Below are 21,814 nucleotides of genomic sequence, written 5' to 3' on the forward strand. Positions count from 1 at the left end.
TGCCTGGGGCCAGCTGCACAGAATATACAATATAGCTCACCAAAAATATGTGCTTAAACCACATCAGATAAATCATCTCCTACAAATACCCTTATCCTCCACTCCCTCTGATGAGAGCAGCCACGAGTAATGAACTCTGGAGCAGCTGCCCGTGCTGTGGACATGGGAAATGTGGGAAGATGAATCCCAGCTGCAAGGGCTTGGGGTGACAGGATGAGGGGGAATGGTTTTAAACTGAAAGAGTAGATTTAGATTGAATATTGGGGAAAAATTCTTCCCTGTGAGGGTGGGGAGGCCCTGGCACAGGCTGACCAGAGAAGCTGTGACTGTCCCATCCCTGGAAGCGTCCAAGGCCAGGCTGGATGGGGCTTGGAGCAGCCTGGGATAGTGGGAGGTGTCCCTGCCACATGCACAGCTTAGCAATAATAAAGCATCAGCAGAAACAGCACTGGAAGAATCTATGCCTTTTATTTATTTATTTCAGAAAAATACTTCTGCCAAGTTTATCACAAAAGTCATTGAACAATGAACATCAACAAACAAAATCCATACAAAAAACTGAAGTGAGAGGAAGAATGAAACAAACGGGATAAAATAGCAGAGACTGTTAATTCCCCCCACCCCCTCCAAAATCAGGAAATTTGCACTAAAGCATAAATATGGAAGAACAAGAATTTTCCTCAAGTTCCTTTACTGAAGTTTGATAAGTTGAGTTCAACATTTTTGAGGAAAAACCACACACCTCTGCCTGGCTTTTCCAACAGCCATTCTTCCTAGAAAAACCTCACACACAGCTCCAAGGAGGAGGAACATACTTCACTGCTGGGCATAAAACCTACTAAACCAACCTTTCATCCCCCATGAAGTTTCCTGGAAGGCTGTAAATCAAACCCCATCATCTCCATCCACTGTTGGCACAATCTGGGGTCCATCTACCAAAGGCAAGAGCCTGAGGCTGCTGTAAACCCCCAGGCACTGCTGCAAAGGCAGGGTGGCTCCAAGCTCCCAGAGTCACTTGGAGGCAAGGAAAAGACATCCCAGAGTGGCCACTCTTCCTGCCAACCAGGAAGGCTACCAAAAAAACCTTTTAAAACACTGAATTGAAGGTAAGGGGACCTACAGGGGAACTGGAACTTGGCTACTACTAATCCAAACATGACAAGTAAGAAGAATCATAAACAACAACAACAAGACAAAATGTGACTGTAATGCCCCATAATGTTAGAGTCACTCAAAAACTGTGTGTGAAATGCTACATGTGTTCTTCCTCTACCCCTTTCTCTTCCCAAGCCCATTCTCCAACTACCTAAGACAAGAAGAGAGAACTAGTGCTGGTATTTCACAGCTCTTCTAGGCTAGGACAGGAAAACACTACACTTCACCCCAAAAACCACAGGCTACTCAATTCCTGACCTCCTCAGGTTGGATAATGGACACAGACTACTAAAGCAGCCTCAAACCCACAGGAGAGGTGCAAGGAATCATGTCCCACTGGAAGTTTTGGATAATCTCCATCACCTTCAGCATTGTGGTGGACAATAGCTCCTGTTCAGGGCTGGATCTTGGTGTTAGATTAAAAGGTTTTTGATTTTGATGAGTTTGGAGGCATTTTCCAACCTCACCCAACAATTCCATGGTGTTTTCTGCAGATGACACAAGGCTTGACAAGATGGGGCATAAGAAGAGCACCCACTAAAGGGAAGCGAGCTTGTGGCATTTCATAGACAGAGCAGCCAAGGACAGACTGACCACTAAGGGCTTGCAATGAAAATGCTCCAAGAAAAAGTTCTTTGGGCTGAAAGGAAGGCTGGATCTGCTGAGAAATGACACGGACACAGGAGCAGTTACTGCGGGCTTGCAGCCCAGGGATTGTGCTTGCACAACAACACAGAATTAGGAGCAGCCCATGGCAGCCCCTCTGATGGAGAGGAGATTGCAAACCTCCATGATGACAGTGGATATCACCTCACAACAAAGGTTCAGCTCAAAAATAACCAACCTGACAGGTTTGGGTATAACACAAAGATGGAGATTTCTGAGGACTAAATATAGGGGAGGGCAAAAAAGGAAAAAAAAAATGAACAGCCTCATCATCTTACAGGTTTAATAAACCAAAATCATAAAAAGAAATGCTTCAAAAACAAATGTCCCTTTTCCTGATAGCTCTATCAAAAAGAAAACAAAAAACACATAAATGTAGCGTATGTTGTACAGAAGTAGTAACAGAGGAGGGTGTTCAGCTACTGCCACAGTTCGCAGAGACGCTACAACATAAGGCACTTGGGATACAAAGCATCACCAGCTACTGTGTGAAGAGACAGGATTGTGCAAGTGGAAAAGCTGCCTGAAGCCAAGCAGGCAGGAGGAGGAATCATTCAGCAGCTGTGTTTTTGGGAGGCTCTATGTGTCACCTGCTAACAGAGTCAGCAGCTCGGCTGCTGCGAGGCACCGGCGCTGCGGAAAGGCCCAAGGCTCTGGGGAGGTGTCAGCCAGCAGTCTCTCCTGGAGGGCACTGGCAGCAGATGGCAGGGGATGGGAAGAGACAGGAGAAAGGAAAAACCTTTCACACTACACCTTTTCCACCTCCTCCCCAACATAAAGCTCTTCTCCCCCTGATCACACTGCACTGTGGGTCCTGTCGCTGCCTCTGAGCTAAAAGGTGTCTTGTTCTCTCAGCACAGGCTACAAGGAGCGATGGCAAGGTACCACCAAGGGCTCTGCTCCAGCCTCCTTCCCCAGCTCCCCTGAAAACAGGGAAAGCCCTCTTCTGCCAGTATCTCTCAAATGTTGTGGGGATTGAGGAACAAGAGGAATTTGACTAACTGTCCTCATGGCCCTGCATGTTTTCTCCCTCCAGTGCCTCCTCAACAAGGAGAGGGGAGGAAAGGACAAAAGACACCCAAATAAAAGGGAAAAAACCCAACTCAACTCAAAGAGGGGCAGAAAATCAACCGTCACCTGTTCCTCAAAACACGACTGGTGCGAAGGACAACAGCACAGCCTCAAGCTGGAATTGCACTTGGAGAGAGCTGGAGTTCAGCTGCCCCCATGGGCTGAGCCAGGGGCAGGACAAGGATCAGTCCTGGACTGCACAAGGAGAGCACCCCAGCTCTGTGTCCTTCTCCTCACCCAGCCAAGGGGACACACCACGAGTCCCCTGCTCCTGCCGTGGCAAAGCAGAACTAAAGCTACGGCCGACTTCGCTGCACAAGAGGCACCAACAGCAAAGCTCAGCTCAGGAACTGCCCCAGAGGACAGTGTGGGGACAGAGGTGCTACTACTGCTCACCTGCCCAACCCAGCCTGGCACAGCACCCCAAAAAGAAGCCCAGTGAGATGGCACTGACCCAAGAAACCCCACGCAGGTGCTGCTCCCCAGCAGAGTCAGCGAGAGATCAATCCGGTGGGATGTGGCTTTCCTGCCAGCACGTGGAGGTGGCAGCGGGCAGGAGCAAGAGGGGGAAGTGGTCTGCAGCAACAGATGGCCTCTGAGGTAGATTTGAGACAATTCCATCTGCCAACAGCTACATGTCACAAGCCAGGCTTTTCCTAAAATTCAAGCTGCTCCTTGCAGCCCCGGCCTCCTTCCCCTTCCCTCCCTGTCATCTCATTCACAGCTCAGAAAGGGATGGAGGGGCTAGGATTTTTGGAAGAAACCCTGGATTTGATAGCACCTTGGGTGGATACAAGCGCTGTATCCTTTGGAAACAAAGAGTGAAGCTGATGGCTGCCGATGGCACGGCTGGACTGGTGTGGTAGGGATGAGGAAGGCTGAGGTGACAGCATGAGGGGCACAGTCCCACTGATGCAAAAACCCTTTGCAGCAATCAGTTTGTCACCTGGATGTGGTCACAAGCAACAAGAACACCAGATCCATGAGGCACAGACAAGCTGGCAAAGGGCCTGGGCTGACAGGAGCCAGGCCAGCGCTCAGAGCGGGGCAGGCCTCAAGGATTCACGTGGAACTGAGGATGCTGCTGCCCCATAACAAAACACTGAGAGCTGCAGAGCCCTGGGCCCAGCTCTTGGGGCTGGGAGGCCCAGAATAACTATGGACAACCAAGAGAAACCCAGCTGGGGCGAGCAAAGGCTGGGAGGTGGACCTTCCATATGAAGAGGAAAGTTCTCTCCATTCTCTGCTGCCCAGCTCTCCAAAATTCTCAAAAGCAGGGTTCAGAAAACCCCAGTTAACTGGAGGTCCACCAGGAGACAAGACAGGGTTGAGCTTCCTCCATCAGACCCTGGTCTCTTTGCAGCACCACCATCCTGCTGAGCGCTGGCCAGATGTGCCCCATCTCACCTGAGAGCACCCCTGAGCCTCAGATCTCACAGCCCCAGCACATTCCCCCAGGAATCTGATCCCATAACACACATTTGGTGCCTTCAAGCTGTCGTGGCCCTGTCCCAGGGGCTCAGGGAAGCACCATGAAGAGAGGGGAGGAACATGCTGTAGGAGAAAAAAGGATTGTTTGGAACCATCTATGATACATTTGTAACCATTAATGAAAATAACCAAACACTAAAATAGAAAAAAAAAAAAAAAAAAAAAAAAATTGCACACTGGTTTACGATCAAACAGAGGAAAGGCAAAACCAGGAGGGATGGAAAGGGTTCCTGTGAGGGGGGATGGGAGAAGGGGAAAGGGGCCTTTTTGGTTTTATTGCAAACAGTTCATGAGAGCAAGAAAGGAAGGGAGGAGAGCGAGAGACACCTTGGGAAGATGATTCCGAGCCTTTCAAGATGCCACTCGTGAGGAGCAGGAGGAGGGGCTGCTCAATCCTGGTATCTCGCCCTCCTCCCCAGGAGACAACCCTTGGCTTCTATGGAGACTTGAGCTTCTTGGTGCGAGGTGAGGTTCCGTTCTCTGCTTTCACCACTCCGTTCTCATGGTAACCTGGGGATGGCAACAAAGGGACATGGAGCTGGTGAGGGGTCCAAAGGGTAATCTGAGGGAGCTGGGGGGTGTTTAACTTGGAGAAAAGGAGGCTCAGGAGGGACCTTCTTGCTCGCCTCACCTCCCTGACAGGAGGGTGCAGCCAGGTGGGGCTCTGCTCCCAGGGAACAAGGTAGAGGACAAGATGAAATGGCCTTAAGCCGCCACAAGGGAGGTTCAGCTTGGGCATTAGAAGGAATTTCCTCACAGAAAGGGTGGTTAAACATTGGAATGGGCTGCTCTGGGAGGTTTGGAGTCACCACCCCTGGAGATGTCCAAGGAACGACTGGACATGGCACTCAGCACTCTGGTCTGGTTGACACTGTGGTGATTGGTCAAAGGTTGAAATCCATGATCTCAGACGTCTTTTCCAACCTAAACCATTCTGTGATTCTATGGAGAAAGAAACTTTGTCCCTTGCACAAGCTAAACCCTTTATCCTCTCAGGACAGGCCCACAGATGTGGGGAAACCCCCACGACATCAGGACACTGCTGGGGACGCCCTGCACGGGCAGCAGCCTGCTGGGGGATGCTGACCCCCAGCACTGACACCTCCACAGTGCCACCCACCCTTCCAGCACTCACCTGAGTCCCTCTTGAGCAGCTTGGTTTGCTGCTTGGTGCCAGCAGGGGCGGCGGCTCGCTTCCGACTGCTCTGCTCGTTCCAGTACTCCCTCCAGCGCCGCAGCTGGAAGTGGATGAAGCGCCACATCACCGAGGCCTGGAAGAGGCACACCAACAGCAGCACACTCATTCTGCCAGGGGCGGAGAAGAGGCAGGCTGAGAACACAGCAGCGAGGCCACTCCCAGCCCGGCCTTCCCCCCGCACCGGGGCTGGTGGCCGAGGTCCCCCTGCATGGCAGACACCGTCCCTTCAGCCACCATCTCTCCTTTCTGCCACCCCTGAGCCCAGAGCAGCCACCTTCCTTTCCCTCCACACCATAAAGCCCTCAGGTTTTGGTGCATTGATTCTTTCAACTTTAGGGCAAGAATGGATGAACAGGATCACCTCAACCAGCACTGCCCAAAACACAGCATGGCACAGTCAAGGTACGATGTCCCCGGACGATCTAAAAGCTGGAAGGGAGGTAAGAAACACCCTCAAATTGTCAAGTGTGCCAGCAGTCCTTGGCTTCAAAAAGCTTGGGAATGACCATGCCTAGCAAATTCTGGACTGAACCCACAGCTGCTGCAAGGGTGAGAAAGGCTCCCAGACTGCAAGGCATGATTAGCCCAATTCACCCTCTGCTTCCCACATCAATGGGCAGCAAAACATGGCCAAGCAGAAGGGAAAATGCCTTCTCCTTGACCACATCCATGTAAATGCACTTACAGGTAGAACAAGAAAAGCCTGCAAGCATTTCTCCAAGATAGGCTTGCACTTTATAACTTCACTTGATTAACACTTTATTTCCTGACTTTTCCCCTCCATTTTGGCTCTGCGTAGCCTTTAAACCCCTCCTCACTTCCTTTTGCTCACTAAGACCTTCCCTAAATGCAATCAGGATCAGATCCCCATTGTTTGGATCCCATTTGGATGGAGCTTAGAGCAACCTGATCTGGTGATGGTATCCATATCCATGGCAGGGGTTGGAACGAGATAATCTTTAAGGTCACTTCCATCCCAATCCCAAACCATTCTAGGATTCCATGATTTCCAAACTCAGTAAAACCCATGCTGGGATAACACAGCCAAGAAAGACACAGGAGACATTCCTACCTGAAGAGAATGTTGTTGAAGAGGAAGCTGAAGAAGTTTCCTCTCTCAGGGTCCAGGGCCTGGCTCTCCACACGTGGCAGCCCGAAGCCGATGACCAGGATGTACAAGGTGAGGGTGAAGAGCCTGGTGACCACAAACACGACGGCCCAGACGTTAAACCTGCAGAAGGGCAAGCAGAGGTGTGGGCAGGAGCAGCCCCAGTGCTGACACAGGAGGTGAGAGCGAGATCCAGGCTCTCCTGGGCTCCAAAGGAGGATGGGAGCCACAAGCAGCTCCCCTGCTTACAGCTTCTCGTTGTTCTCGTCCGTGAAGTAAACCAGCCGCGCCATGTGGAAGAAGAACTCGGCCAAGTACTGCAACAGCAAGAGGATCAGCCCCAAGCGGGTTAAGCTGGCAGGGAAGAGGAAGAAAAAAGCATCACTGGGCTGCTCAGCCTTCATCTTTCAACCTTCAAACTCAGCTACAGCCTTGGCCCTGCTGTCCATGAGCTGCAGTGCCAGCCCAAAGCCAGACCTCTGTGCAGCAGTGGGAGTAGGACAGCAATAGGGGAAATCTTTGTCTACAAACCATCAACACAATCCAAAACATGAGCAGAGCGGGGCTGTATCCAACACAAAACCCTGTGGCTGGCAAAGCTGCTCTGCTTTGTATCAGAGAATGGCTTGGGTGGGAAGGATCATCTCGTTCCAACCCCCTGCTCTAGACATCTTCCACTGTCCCAGGTTGCTCCAATGCCCATCCAACCTGACCTCGAATAATTCCAGGGATGGGAAACGCTCTGGACAACCTGTGCAAAGTGCCACACCACCCTCACAGGCAAGAATTTCTTCCTGGTATCCAAATCTCTCCTCATTTAGTTTAAAACCATCCCCCTTGTTTTATATACCTGCCTAGGCAGAAAGTCTCTCTCCACAAAACAATCCCATTTATTCCTTCTAAGCTCCTCACCCCACTGAGGATTCCCAGGTGACTCCCAGGGCCAAAGAAGCTGCCCAGCCCCATCCCTGGTGTGTGAGGGATGCTGAGGCAGGTGAGTGACTCACTTGAGCAGGTAGGCACCGGCGATGTGCAGCAGGTAGAGTGAGATGCAGCGCAGCTGCCGGGGGATCTCCTCCTACCAGGGGCAGAAAAGCCAAATCAACCTCTCAGCCCTTTCCACCCATCCTCTCCCAGAGCTCCCTCTCCCAAAACCTCCACCTGGCTCTCACCTTGCGGACTTTTTGGAAGTAGAGCTCAGGCAGGGCGTGCAGCCAGTATGCCAACTGGCACAGGTAGAAAAACTTCACCTGGTACCTGAAATACAGGGACGAGCCACGTGAGCCAGCCCAGGCCATGGCAGGACCCCAAGAACCCAAGTTCTTGCCAGGGCAGCATTGGGCAATCCCTCCACTGTTTTGGAGCCATAGGATTTAGGAGAAATCCTTTCAGGGCTGAAATTATCATTGAGCCGAGAGAGCTGCACATGGAGTTTATCCAGATGCTTGTGCTATGATCTCTGTGCTCTCAGCAAACCTCACTTTTGTAAAACCAGGAAGGAAGGGTCATCCCCCACTACATTTCTGCTGTGTAAAATGAACAGCAAAGAGACTTTCCCAAGGTGATGCAGGAAACAGGCAGGATGAGTAACCAAGCCCACAGGGCCTTCCTCATGAAACCCTCTGGAACACCCTCCCCAGGCTCACAAATGAGATATCCCCATTCCCCATGGTCTCACTGCAGCACCCTTGCTGCAGGGTGCAAGCAGAGTGTGCTGTGCTCTCAGCACCCTACTACCAGCAGGCAAAACTATGGAGAGGAAGGAAGTGACCAGCCCCAGAACAAAATGCCCCAACAAGTGCTTACGGCAGATAAACATGCGGGTAGTTTTCCCACAGACTCCGGGGGTTTGAAATGTATCCTTCCTGAAAAAGAGAAGAGAGGCAAGGCTTCAGCAAAACAAAACAGGTCATGAGAGGGTGGGCTGATGGTACAGTGAAACGAGGAACTGGGGATGACACCCAAGTCTCGTCACAGCCTGCAGGAAAAACCACGATCCCTGTGAGGGCCCAGGCTGAGCTCTGCATCTCTGCCTCTCTAGCACCCCTCTAAAATTTCACCAGGCCCCTTGTTTGGGGGCTGAAGGCTGCTTGCTCAGTTGCACAGAGGGTCCCAAATTCAGGAGAGGATATTTTGGGGTCTGTAATGCTCTGGAGGTGTGGGGTGAGATTCCTGTAGCATGGCTCAGGCAGCCGTGTGCATGGTCCACAGGCTTCTTCCCCACTGGCATTTCCAAACCCAGCAGCCCTTAAGCAACAGGAAGTACTTCTGAAGAGAAAAAGGAACAGAAAACACCAACAAAAATAACTGGATGAATTGCATAGTTTCACTTTTCCGCCTCTTGACTTACAGGATGGGACTCCCTTCTCATTCCTGCCACATGGATGCTGCCCTGGGCTTTGTGAGGAGATGCTGGCATGGGAAATTTGTCCTGCCCAGTCACCATCACCCATGCCCTGTCTCTCACAAGATCCCTTTTTTTTTCAGATGGGGAAGGCCAAGGAAGCACAAGGGTGACCTGCTCTGCACATGTTGGCTGTTTGGGGAGCACATCGTAGCAATGTGGGTTGTACAGGAGGCTCCAGCCCCACAGCTGCTGAGGGATGGGTCTGGCACTGGGCAAGGGGAGACCAAAACCAGCAGCATCAACTGTTTTGCCAAAATTTCCTTCCTCAGAGCCCTGTGGGGCAGAGGCAGTGCCAGCAGATCTCTAAAAATGCTGGCCTTGAATAGAAAAGTAGTTCTCTGAGAAGGGCTGGCAGGACCCTCTGAGCAGTGGGGAGGGGATCTGTCCCAAGGATCCACTCCCAGAGCCACTGGACCACAGCTGGACCCCAATGGCTGCAGGTAGCAAAGCATCATCACACTGCCAAAATAGTCAGAGCTCTCTCACACCACCTGTTCTTCCCTCCCCTTCCTTCCCAAAATGAGAGTTTTTCCTCTGAATTCCTTGGGTTGCCACATCCCCAAGGAACAGCATGGTTCCCCTCAAAGATTCCCTCACCATCAGCTTGCCAAGGAAGGAAGCACAGATCCCAAGGAGGGATCCCAAAATTCTGCCCATTAGCCCCATGACCCCACAAAAGGCACCCAAAAACCTCAAGGCACTGAATGTACATATGGAGGACAACAAGAGGCTGAGACAGGCATCAGCTCCTGGAGCAGAGGATGGAGATGATGGGGCCAAGCAGGATTTCTGGAGCCCAGCTCCAAAAATATTTTACATCCCGTTTACCTGTGCCTTGTACAATACAGGAAAAGGCTCTCCCAGAACTGCCCTCACAGAGTGGCTGGAAAGATCCACCACAGCTGAAAACTAAACTGACTGAAATGTGCCCGTTTTGGCCCAGAAGCTGGCTGGGGACTATGCTGCCAGTGGGGTTTTGTGCTCCACAACCCACAGTTCCCCCTGGAAACCCAAATGCCAGCCAGCCCTGTGCCTTACCGTCACCACGACGTACAAGCACCAGATGACAGAGGTTAGGTGGAAGGCAACCAGCTGCCCTGACTCATTGAACTTGCTGTGTTTGACCTTGGAGAGATGCAGACGCCTGTTGATTTTCTGGGAAGGAGCAGAGGGAGAGATAAACAACAAGAGAACATGAACCACCATCAACTCTCTCTCTCCTCCTCCTCATCCCTCCAGATGAGGATGCATCCCTCATCCCTCCAGATGAGCAGCCTCCAGAGATGAAGGCTCACTCATCACCATCTCAGCCCCCAGACCACCCCCAGAACAGCATTTAACTGCAGCAGGACCGCAGCTCCCCATGGGATTTGAGGTATTTTGAGGACACAAGACAGGGAATGGCACTCACATCCAGGGCGTATTCCTGCACCACTGCATGCAGGATGATGGCGATGAAGATGTAGAAGAGGATGGTGACCAGATCCTTCAGCCCATAGTGATACTGGACCAGCTCCCCATCTGCAAGGAGACCAAAGCGTGGGTCAGACCCCCATGGCCCAAAGGATTTCCAGGCAGCAGGGAACAGCCTGGATGGGGACAGCAGGGAGAGGTCATGACTATGCCAGTGGTAGGGAAAAAGGGCTCTCTCCAGGGTTAGCTCAGGGCAGAGGTGGGTGGTTTCCCCTCTAATAGGTACGCATCTCAAGGGAGGGGACACTGGGGACACTAAAGGCTTCCTCCTGCCACAGGGGACAGCTTGGCTGTGGAGATGGGAATTTATCACCTGGAGGGATGAAGACATGGCAGGCTGAAGCAGGTGATGGGATCAGGGATGCTAGGAACATCAGGGCTTGGGATAGGATTTCCACCCTCTCAGTTATGATTTAACACTTCCTTATGATCTCCCACTCCTCCCTGAAAACTGCTGGAGCAGGATTCAGCTGCCTAAACGCAGAAGCCTTCTGCTATTTAGGGATCTCAGGCAGCAGCACAGGGCTGGTGAGAAACAGGACCCATAAGAGTCTGTGCCCTTCTGGAGCAACAGGAGACCAAATAGCATCCAAAATACCTCAGACATCTGCATTTAAGTGACTATTTGCAGCTCTTAAGCTTATGGGGAGAAGCAGAATTAGGAAGGCTGCAGGAAGTATCATCACACAAAGCTCAGCCCACTCCTGGCTGCTGCTCTCCCTTACCCTGATCTAGTCTGTCCTCTCCTGATACCAATGCTGGGAAAAGACTGCTCTGTCACCAGCCCTGCCTACCCTAAACAAAGCTTCATTCCAGATTTCTAAGATCTGAATGGGGTTTATGAACACACCTGGCACAAGGACATGAAAACACCCTGTCCTTAGGAGCCCCGGGTGCTGTGCAGACCCAGAGGTAAAAATGGTGCCTGTATCCCAGAGCAAGGTAAAAGACAGAACTGCAAGGCCAAAGAAAATAATATCATGTACATGTGCTCTGCCTCCTCTCTACAGGGCACCTCAGAAGCTCTAGCAGGAGCTGTGGGAAAGCCTTGGAAAAATTTAGATTCCTCCCAAGAAGCTGTTGCACCAAGACCTCTCTCCCCACTAGCTCTTGCCCTATACTGATACCCCAATAACTGGTCCTGGGGAGGTGTTTCTGTGCCCCCCGGGACTTCTTGTATCAGGAAAGAATAAATCCCTTAAAAACCAGCAGCGGAAGTTGTCTGGACTGTGCCACAGGGGAGAAGGGACCACAATTTAATCTGGAAGCTGGATGATTCCTTCAACCATAACCAAAGCCTTTAAGGGCAGAGCTTTTATCTTCCGCATGTCTGCCTCATTGTAGCTCCACTAATCCCAACACCCTGCTCTTTCTTTAGATGATTACTCAAACACTCCCAATTAACTGCAGTTTTCTGCCACCAGGCCAGGCTTTGTGCCCCGGGCATTTGGCTCATCCCGAGCCCAGGCCTTTACCCAAACCACCTCCTGCTGTCTCCATGCCAGTGCTCAGATCCCTGCCAGATCCAGAGGGGCTCTGAGCCAGGAAGGCAGCAGCCAAAATAGGAACAGGGGCTGAGCCTCCTGGCTGGGAGCTGGGACGCCTCCTCTGGTCCGTTTGGTTCCGAGCTGCACCGGCTCAGAGCCTCCTGGAATTTACTCCTGGGAATCGGAACCTGCCTGGAGCAGGGATGCTGAACACCAAGTGCATCTCCATATCCTCCTCTCCAGATGCCATCCCCAAAAATCAGCAGGACAGGGATGACATGTACAGCCCCTGCTGCTTGGCAAAGAGGTAAATCCCTCCTGCTCCTCAGGAGGAGAAGAAGCTGCTCCAGGCAGGCGATGACACAGTTGGATCCTGCCCGACCAGGCTTGGAGCAGCATCCTCACCCTGCAGGCAGCACAGAGTGGCCTGGTCATGGCAGAAAGGGAGAGGAAGCCCCCAAACTCCCTGGAAAGCATTCCTTCCCAGCCCTGACAGCGTGAGGACTGGCAGACAGGACCAGAGTGCTCTGAGCCACTCAAACTTTGCTTCTTCGCAAATATTTTTTTTTTTTTTTTTAATTTTTAATCTCTGCCAGACTGCATTTACTGCCAGACAAGACCCTGAGCAGCTGAACAGCAGAGGGTGAGCCCAAACCAGCTAGGAGGGAGGATTTGGGGCAGACCAGGCTCAATGTTCCTTGGGATTTGCAGAGCAGAGGCATCTCTCACCTGCTGTAGGCACACTAACATTATACTGAGGTAAGATGAACAGGAAGGCAGTCTTGGCTGTGACCTGTCAAAGACACAAAGGTGAGAAGAAGCAAATCAGTTGTTAAATCCATTCCTCTGGACCAGTTTTTTTCTGTCACAATGGGAAAGGCAAATCACCCGGGGAGATGCACTGGCACCAGCTTCACTTGCAGAAACACTGAACCTTGCAGTGGTCACCCACAAGGTCCCAGATGCATGTCCAAAAAGGGGGAAAAAAAGCCTGGGATGAGACATCAGGACATCCAGAACCCAGGGCTGTGCTGCTCTTCATTTATTGAATGATAGAATTGAATCATGGAATATCCTGAATTGCAAGGGACCAAAAAAATGATTGAAATCCCACTCCTATTCCTGCACAGGACACCCCAAGAATCCCATCCTGTGCCTGAGAGCATTGTCAAAACCCTTCTTGAACTCTGTCAGGCTGTGGCCATTCCCTGGGGAGCCTGTTCAGTGCCCAACCACCCTCTGGGGAAACAATCTTTTCCTGATATTCAACCTAAACCCTCCCTGACACAGCTCCAGCCATGCCCTCTGGTCCTGTTATTGATCACCACAGAGGGAACCATTGACCAGCTTGCTTTTAATTCAAAGGAATGACCCTCCCCAGCAGCAAAGCAGGAGGTTTTGTGGGGATGGGGCAGAGTACCTACCCCACAGGGCACCCCAAAACTGCACCTCTGAAACGAAAGCACCCTCTAGCTGAGGCCACAGCAAAATCCAGTGCACTGACATCCAACATCAAACATGTCTTCATCCCATCCAACCCCACACTGGCATCAGGTCACCAGATTTTTCCCTTTCCAATAGCTCCCAGCCAACCCTCCAATGCTTCACAAGCACCCACCCTCAAACACAACCATTCCCAAAAAATCCTGTGCCCGTCAAACACCGACGGAGATGAGCTGCATTTTACACAGACAGGCTGCCACTGCTTCAGAGCTGCAGGCTATTAAAATCCCAGCTGGAAATTGCTCCACAGCTTGTGGGGGAGACAGGGGGACTTTGCCAAGCGTTCCCATCCTGCCACCACCAGCATTGAGCAACCAGTGCAGGCAGCCCCAGCTCGGTAACAGCAAACTCCATGGCGTGTTTTTGTGATGTTTGGGGGATTTTTGTTTTTTCCACTTAAAAAAAACAAAAAAGGAAATCCCACATGTTGGCCTCTGTTTGTGGAGGAGTAGATGCAGGAGACAGAGACCATGGGCAGAGTTTGGGTGGGAATGGAAAAAGTGCATCGCCTGGCTTCAGGCTGGCTGAGGGAGACACTTCTGGCTCCTACAGACCTTGCTGGCTGGGAAAGCCAAGTTGCTTCATCCCAGAGCTGTACAGCACATCCAGGACCTGGAGTTTACATCCAAACCTTGCCACAGGCTGGCACAGGGCACGAAACAAAGGCACGGAGCCAGTTGTGGCTGTGATGCTGCAGGGATGGGTGGCTGTGTCATGGACATGCTAACAGCAGCAGGCACTGATGGATTTACAGCTCCTGAGTACCTGGCTGACATCCATTGCTGTAAACAGCTGGGAACAAGACATCATCTCCAGGTGAAGCCTCCTAACCTGCTGGGGAGGACACAGGACAGAGCTGTGAGTCCAGGAAAATGACCCCAGAGTATCTCTGGGGTGGGAAGCAATGCCTGGACAGAGCTCAGCCCCAGCACAGTTTCTGAGGATTCTCCTTATCTTCCTTCCCAAAGCACCTGGTAGGAAGGTTCCTCCATCCACTCCAGCATCAAGCTGTTGTCCCATCTCCACAGCTGCCTTTGCTCTCCTGTGGGCTGGAGAACCACCAGCAGCTTTGGATCCACCCCAGCACGTCTCCACCTTTCCTTACAGAAGGGTAGCAGGTTGTTTCCTGAAGTCTCAGTGAAATATTTTAACAAGTGAAGACAAATGTAACCTCCTAGATGCAGGCATCTGCAAGGCAAAAACCAGGCTTCCTTGGCTTGGGAAATAGGGATGAGTACCAGGGATGGCAAAACTCTTCAGAGCCTGCCTTGAGCATTTCACAGGCAGCCAGGGAAAGCAGAAGTTTGGAGTGGGAAGAGAAATGTGAGGATTATTCAGAGGCACAAGACTTGCTGTCTGTTTGCTCTGAAACAAGATGCTGGTATGGGAAAGGAAGTGCTGGACACACTTCTGCCCCGCAGGGCAGCAAACAGAGCCAGAGCTGCCACTGAACTGCTACTGGCAGGGGCAGAATTAATGGAATCCTAGAATAGTTTAGGCTGGAAAAGCCCTCTAGGATCATGGAATCCAACTGTTCCCCCAGTACTGCCAAGCCCACCACAAAACCATGTCCACAGGTGCCACATCTACACAATTTTTAAACAATTTCAGGGATGGTGACTCCACAACTTCCACAGCCTGTTCCAATCCCTGTCATTTCAGCAAAGAAATTTTTCCTGATATTCAACCTAATCCTTCCTGGCACAACATTTAGAGGGTAGGAGAGGGATTTGTGGCTTTTAAAAAAGTGTCTAAGCACACACATCCAGGCAGTTTAGCACCTCTTCCAGAAAGTACCCAGTGCAACTCTCAAACACTGGTATTTTCAGGAACGAGGGATAATTTTTGAGCATCCTTCCCCAGGACACTCTCTGAACTCCTGGAACAGCTTGCCCAGATTGGTTGTGGACTCCCCATCCTGAAAGTGTTCAAGGCCAGGCTGAACAGGGCTCTTGAGTAATCTGGTCTAGTGGAAGTTGTCCCTGCCCATGGCAGAGGGTTGGAATGAGATGAGTTTTAAGGTCTCTTCCAACTTGAACAATTCCAGGTGTCTACGAAACACGTTTCCCTTCTCCAAAGTCTCATCCCAGTGGGATTTGTCTTTCCCCCAGCCAGGAGCCCCCAGGCATGCCAGCATCTCCACGGTCTTGTTTGAATTAAGACACTGAAGGAAGGAAGCAGCTCCAAACCTCTGGCGGGGGAGGCTGGGGGAGTTTTCTGCAGTCAGAGCTGGGAAAATACTTCCAGGGCTTGAAAAACAACTCAAACTAATAACAGACAAAATGCTGTCCAAAGGCTTTTCTCACAGCTTTGCGTTTCTTTTCCTCCCCCTAGCCAGAGTTTATTGAAAGACAAACTTGCTGATCCACAATATGGATTGACACATGCCCTATATGTAAACTAAAGCCCAAACTTTGGACCAAAGCCTTTCAAAGTAAACATCTGGCTTTGACAAAAAAGCTCTTCCCAAGGGCGGTGCAGCCCCTCTGCCCCCACAGACAAACTCATCCCCCAGCACAACACGATTTCCAGTGCCTCACCCTCCCTCCTGTTTATTCCCTTTTTAAAAGTAAACCTAAATACTAGGGGTTTTTTTACCTTTTTCCCACTCCTCCCCAGCTATTTAACCCTTATGCCGCCCACGTGCCTCACTTCCACATCTGGCAAAGAGCAGGGGAGGCAGGAACGCATTTTGTTTTCCCTCATTAACAATGGGAAGGCCTTAATTTTTAGAGTACTACGGAGGGGACCAGGAAGAGGAAAGTATATTTAGCAGGAAGCCTGGAAATAGCAGCTCATTTGTCAGCTGCCTTCTTCTGACTGTGTCACAACTCAGAGTTTGGGAGCCCGTGACTCACATCCCACAATCTGCACATGGGGAAAGCCCAGCAAGGGCATGGAACCACTTCTAAAACAATGGTTTATAACTTTATTTCATCACCCCATGAATAAGACTGAGCCTCAGTTTCCCCATTTTAGAGATTACAACAGCAGAGATTACAACAACCCCATCTAATACAGAAACTTCTCCAAAATCAGTGAAGTTTCCCCCAGACTCGACCTGACACCACTCACAGGAGCCACCCCTGGTGGGACACAGGTTAAACATTCATAAACAGATTTCATTCTTCTGCAAAGCAGGATGGAAAAAGATATGCAAAGTAATTTCTGCATGAGGATGGGAAGCACCTGTTTCGCATTTCTATACAGAGTAACTCAAAATAGTTTTTCACCAGAAAAAGGGGGAGGTTTCCTTCTGGACTTCAGCAGCCACGAACACGTGGCAAAATCTCTCTATGGCACCAGGCAGATGCACAACCAGGTGTGTTTTCACACCCTGAAGGCTTAGGGCTGGCAAGAAAGGAAAAACCCTTTGCAGTGCCCAGCTCAGGACAGCTCTTTTTTGGGGAACTCTCTCCAAGCCTGGGGCTTCCCTCCCTGAGCAACACTACGGTCCTCAAAAACACACACAACACTGGAATAATCAAATCCAGCACACCCGTAACACAAGGAGCAGCCTCATGCCATCAAATCCCATCACAACTGGTACCTGCCCCCTTCCACAGAGGAATTACCAGATTGGTGAATCCATGTGGATGGGGAAAGATGAAAGACGCAAAAAGATGCTCAAGGTGTAGCTTATGCTGTGCTTGGGCAGTGGAAGACCCATGGCAGCCCCCCAGCATCACCCTGAGCAGGCTGCTGGAGCAAGGAAGCAGTCAGCTCCTGAGTGATGCCTGGGAAAAGGTTAAAAGTCTTATTTGTGTCTTCCCAAAAAAACCTTCCCTGCAGGAAACAGCCTATTGTGAGCAGGATTCGGCCTCTTCCGCTGAGCCTGAGCTTGGCTGTGGCCACTGGCATTGGGGAAGATGGAAGCCCAGCTGCAGGGTGGGAAGCAGGGATGAGAGGAGACGGAGGGAAAGGGACAGTGCCAGGTCCTCCTCACCATGGCAAGGGATCAGAGCTGCCACCAAAACTCACCACAGAGGTGGCACAAATGGGCAGGGATGGTTTGGAGGGCTGGACAAGAGCAGAGGCTGATTGCTCCTTCAGGGAAAAAGAAAGCAGAAGGAATAAATGTAATAATGAAATAAAAATAAGCTAAAATACCCAGAAGGACCAAACCCCATGCCAAGGTAAAGGCAGGGATGATGCTGCCAGGCACAGGGAGCACTGGAAGCCACCCTGGCATGGCAAGCACTGTCACCCTGAGGTCTGCTGGGAGAGCAGCAAAGTGCTGCCTTCAGCATCTGAGGGAGACTGAATTAAAAGACATTTAAAAAACCCCATGAACACCACAAACCCCTCCCTGCTGCCATCTCCACAGGGGGGGTTCATCATTTTTCAAAACTGGCCTCATAGCACCACATCAACCAAAAGCACCAGAGCAGCAAGCCCAGGTACCACCTCTTCAGGATGGGGCTCCCAAACTGCAACAAAACTATCTGCAGGGAAAAACCCTGAGACAGAGATGCAACCTCAGTGGCATTTTCTTTTTAGAATACGAGTACGAAACTTGCAGCCCAAGTTTGCAGCATTTGCATGTGGCTTTGGAATACAGCTGGCGCTCCTGGGTCGGTTTTGAAACCCTTAAATAAATACATATATACATGCACAAGAACATTGCAAGGGGTTCGAGTGCTGTAAGAGACTCGTTCATTCAATGAGTTCTCAGTGAAAAAAAAAGGGGGATAGAAAAGCAGGGGGTTCCAGCGGGGAGGAATTAAGGAAATGGATTTCCTCCTCCTGCGATTTGCTACAGAAGGAGACTTTCCTCCCTCGCCAGGCCCCCCGGCCACCCCTTTCCCATCCGGATTTGCTTTGAAACGTGGCACTGCCGAAGGGGAGGGTTCAGCGGGGGAGAAGGGGGGGGTCCCGGCCGGCGGTGCCGCTGACCATGGCCCGGAGCCTCGGCGTGGGATGCCCAGAGCCGAGCGGAGCCGCACGGAACAGGGGAAAGCAGGCGGAGAGGGAAGGAGCCGGAGCGGAGAGCGGCGTTCCCGACACGGCGGGACAAGGACGGCCTTGCGGGGGTCTGCGGCCACCCCGGCAGGGTGAAGGGATCCCGTGGATGCCTTGCCATGGCCCGCAGCCCTGCGGGACGGCCGGGAGCGGGGAAGGCCGGGGAGCCCCTGGCGTTTGCCCGAGGCCCAGGAGCCCCCGGCGCTGGTCCCACGGCGCGGGGTCAGCGGGCTGAGGGGAAAACACCTGCAAAGGGGCTATTGTTAAAGAAAACAAGGCGAAAAAAAAGAAAAAAAAAATCTTCCCATCTCCGAAAGCTGGGAATATCAGACAAGGCTTGGCTTCTCGCTGTGCGGGGCTGATGTGCCCCTCAGTGCTTGGGACGTCCCGGCAGCTGCGGCGGGTTTGGGGCAGGGGATCTGACACCCCCTGAGATCCCCCTCCCCAGCCAGGGACCCCCGGCAGAGCTGGAGCGGGGGCAGAAGGATGTGCCAGCCCTAAAGCCAGCAGCAGGCTGGGTGCCCGTGGGAACGGGGGAACCTCTCCGCTGCTGGGTGAGAGACGGGGAATGAATGGGGCGGCATTCTGACCCCCAGGCCGAAGGGTCCCGCACCCCACAGCCCCCTCCCCGTGCGGGATGGGGACACCTGGCTCGGGTGGGGACAGCCCCAAGCTGGGACAGCCCCAGGGGGGACACCTCATGCAGAGCAAGGGGGGTCACCTCGTCCACGGGGTAGGGACACACGGAAAGCCGGTCCCGGCGGGGGGCGATGGCGGGGGGGGGGTCTCACCTCGAACATGAGGGCGATGAGGACGCTGAGCACCAGGCAGAAGCCGATGTCGGCGTGATTGTGGATGAGGAACTCCTGGCTAAAGAGCGGGTGGCTCTTGGCCCGCCGGCGGAAGGCCATGGCCGGGGCCGAGCCGAGCCCAAACTTCCCCGGGCCCCGCGGAACTTCGCGGAGCGCCGCGATGGCCCCGCGCAGGCGCCGCCGCCTGGGCCCTCCCCGCGCCCGCCCGGCTCCGCTCGGCCCCGGCACCGACCCCGCCCCGGCCCGGCCCGGGACCGGACCCGGCACCGCCCCGGCCCGGGACCGGACCCGGCACCGCCCCGGCCCGGCCCGGGACCGGCACCGCCCCCGCCCCGCCCGGGGCCGGGCCCGGCACCGCCCCGACCCGGCTCCGGACCTGGCGTTGCCCTAACCCGCACCGGGACCCTGCCGCGGAGCCGGACCCGCACCCAGCCACGGACCTGCGCCCAAAGTGGAACCCAGCACCCGACCCCACCCTGGAGCTGGACCAGACCTGGGCACAGACATGGACCCAGCCCCAGTACTGGCACTGGACCTCACCCCAGCCCTGGACACCGACCCGGCACCGGCACAGCCCCGGCAGTGGTCCAAGAGCTGGCACCTGGACCCAGCACATGACAGAAAGCTCGGATGTGGACCCAGACCGAGAGACGAGATGTGGCACCAGACACGGACACAGACCCGGCCTGGCCTGAGCCCCAGCCCCAGACCTGGATCCAGCCCCTGCTCCATCTCAGCACAGTCCTGGACCCAGCACCGAATGGAGCCCAGCACCAGAGAGAGAGCCCAACCCTGGTCATGGCTCCCGCTTGCCCCACACACACCCTAGCACTCCACAGCGGGTGAAGGCACCCACTGATTTTGGCACCCACCTCACATCTGCTCCCTGGTACTGTGCACATCTGGACACCCACCTATGCTTCAACCCACCTATTGTGTATGTGGGGATCTGCCTGCATTTGCACCCACCAACCGTGTGCAGACAACCTCTCACCTCTGCATCCACCTACCACGCACATCTGGGCTCCCATCTGCCTCTGCACCCACCCACCATGCACATCTGGGCTCCCATCCGCCTCTGCACCCACCTACCATGTACCCAGCACCCACCTGTGTTCCAGCACCTACCCCTGTGCACACCCTGCAACCCTCTGGCGCCTTGCTCTGCACCCCAAAGTCCCCGTGCTGAACCCCAAATCTCCCTCATTAGCAGGAAAAGGCCTGAGCTGCCTTCCCTATCCCACCCCCTTCCTAAAAACACACTTCAGCTTGATCTGGGGTGTAGCAGTGGGGACAGAGACAATCCTAACAGGTCTCCAGGGTAAAACAGTAGAACATTTGCTGTTATTTATTGTAGTCAATCCCTAAAATCCCCACAAAGCTCCTCAGGGAGCTCCAAGGACATGAGGGGAGCAGGCAGGGCCCTTTGCTGGCTTTGCTTAGGAAAATCAAGGTACAAACAGTGTTTTTTGATTTGAAAGATCTCTCTTCAAGCAAAACATGTATCTCTTTGCTTCCAGGGTCTTGTTCAGCTCCTCCAGCATCCCCATGGATCCCTCACAGATCTGTCTTGTGTCCAGTGAGGATGGATTCACAGAAGGGAGAAAACACTGCTCCAGCACATTTGAGAGAACTGAGCCGTCTCAAACCTGGTGTTGAGAGCACAAAGCATTTTCCTCCAGCCAAATCCAGCCAGGGAAGCACAGTCCCTGGGTCCTCATTAAGCACTCGGTCCTATTAGGCAAGTCCTGATTAGCTGGGCTAAGCCTCTGCTCCCCCCCTCTGTGGTATTGTTTAGCCTTGGAGCCATGGGCACAGAGCTGCAGCCTGGGCCCTGCCTTTTGCAGGAACACTGAAGGCACCAGAAAGGGATTTGCAGCAAACCAAATTCAATTAAAGGGGGGGAAGAAAATATCCAAAGTTTCAGCTTGGAAAAAAACAGACAAATAACAACAGCCCCAGGGCAAATAATTCCATTTTCTGTAATGTCCAAGCATTGTGTTTCAACGTGGTTGAAAGTGAAAAGATGTTTTTTTCTGGGGAAATCTTTCTTGGGCTAGTTTGGGGGGGGTGTGAGTTACATAATTCTGGAGCTGGAGGGAATATTTTTCACCCAGCCCAAAACCTGGCATCCACGGACAGTGCTTAGAAATTGGGCTGCTGGAAGGTGAGATCCCAGCAGGGCTGGGGCAGGGCTGCTGCCCCACACTCAAGCCCTGTTGGTACAACTCCATCCTGCTTTATTTTGTTTCACCTTGAAAGAGGGACAAGTGTGACCCATTAAAAATAACAAGCCAAGGGGACAGTGGCAGCAGTCAGGACAGCCACGCTCCCAAGTCCAGGCACTCACCTGGGTATTGTTTAATTTCTTAGGGACGTAGCCTCTGTTCCAGCCTTGTTTGCTCCTTTTTCCAGATCACCAGAGTGGCACAGCCAGTTCTCCTGGGGAGCCCTTGGGTCACTCCCTGCATTGTCAAAATT

At 52.7% G+C, this 21,814-nt stretch overlaps 1 protein-coding gene across 1 annotated transcript; it reads right to left on the bottom strand.

Annotated features, from left to right (window-relative positions):
- Nucleotides 1-449: 449 nt before the first annotated feature.
- On the bottom strand, nt 450-19,521 carry TRAM2 (translocation associated membrane protein 2). The gene is made up of 11 exons (XM_005528783.3): nt 19,313-19,521; nt 12,786-12,849; nt 10,508-10,617; nt 10,135-10,251; nt 8,496-8,554; nt 7,862-7,946; nt 7,697-7,767; nt 6,939-7,043; nt 6,654-6,812; nt 5,519-5,688; nt 450-4,893 (listed from the first exon to the last, which is right to left on the bottom strand). Exons 1-11 carry the CDS (start codon nt 19,430-19,432, stop codon nt 4,820-4,822), a joined length of 1,134 nt encoding a protein of 377 aa, XP_005528840.1. The 5' UTR covers nt 19,433-19,521; the 3' UTR covers nt 450-4,819.
- Between the last annotated feature and the right edge of the window lie 2,293 nt (nt 19,522-21,814).

Source organism: Pseudopodoces humilis, chromosome 3, assembly GCF_049639895.1.
Source record: "Pseudopodoces humilis isolate 2021_Gansu_Grassland_sample_001 chromosome 3, ASM4963989v1, whole genome shotgun sequence".
Classification (NCBI taxonomy): domain Eukaryota; kingdom Metazoa; phylum Chordata; class Aves; order Passeriformes; family Paridae; genus Pseudopodoces; species Pseudopodoces humilis.

Excerpts from the sequence above, each read along its gene's own strand:
- TRAM2 (XM_005528783.3), bottom strand. The coding sequence starts at position 19,432 with ATGGCCTTCCGCCGGCGGGCCAAGAGCCACCCGCTCTTTAGCCAGGAG. Across the intron at positions 12,850-19,312 it reads TCATCGCCCTCATGTTCGAG|GTCACAGCCAAGACTGCCTT; the intron begins GTGAGACCCCCC and ends TGTCTTTGACAG. Across the intron at positions 5,689-6,653 it reads TTCAACAACATTCTCTTCAG|AATGAGTGTGCTGCTGTTGG; the intron begins GTAGGAATGTCT and ends CGCCCCTGGCAG.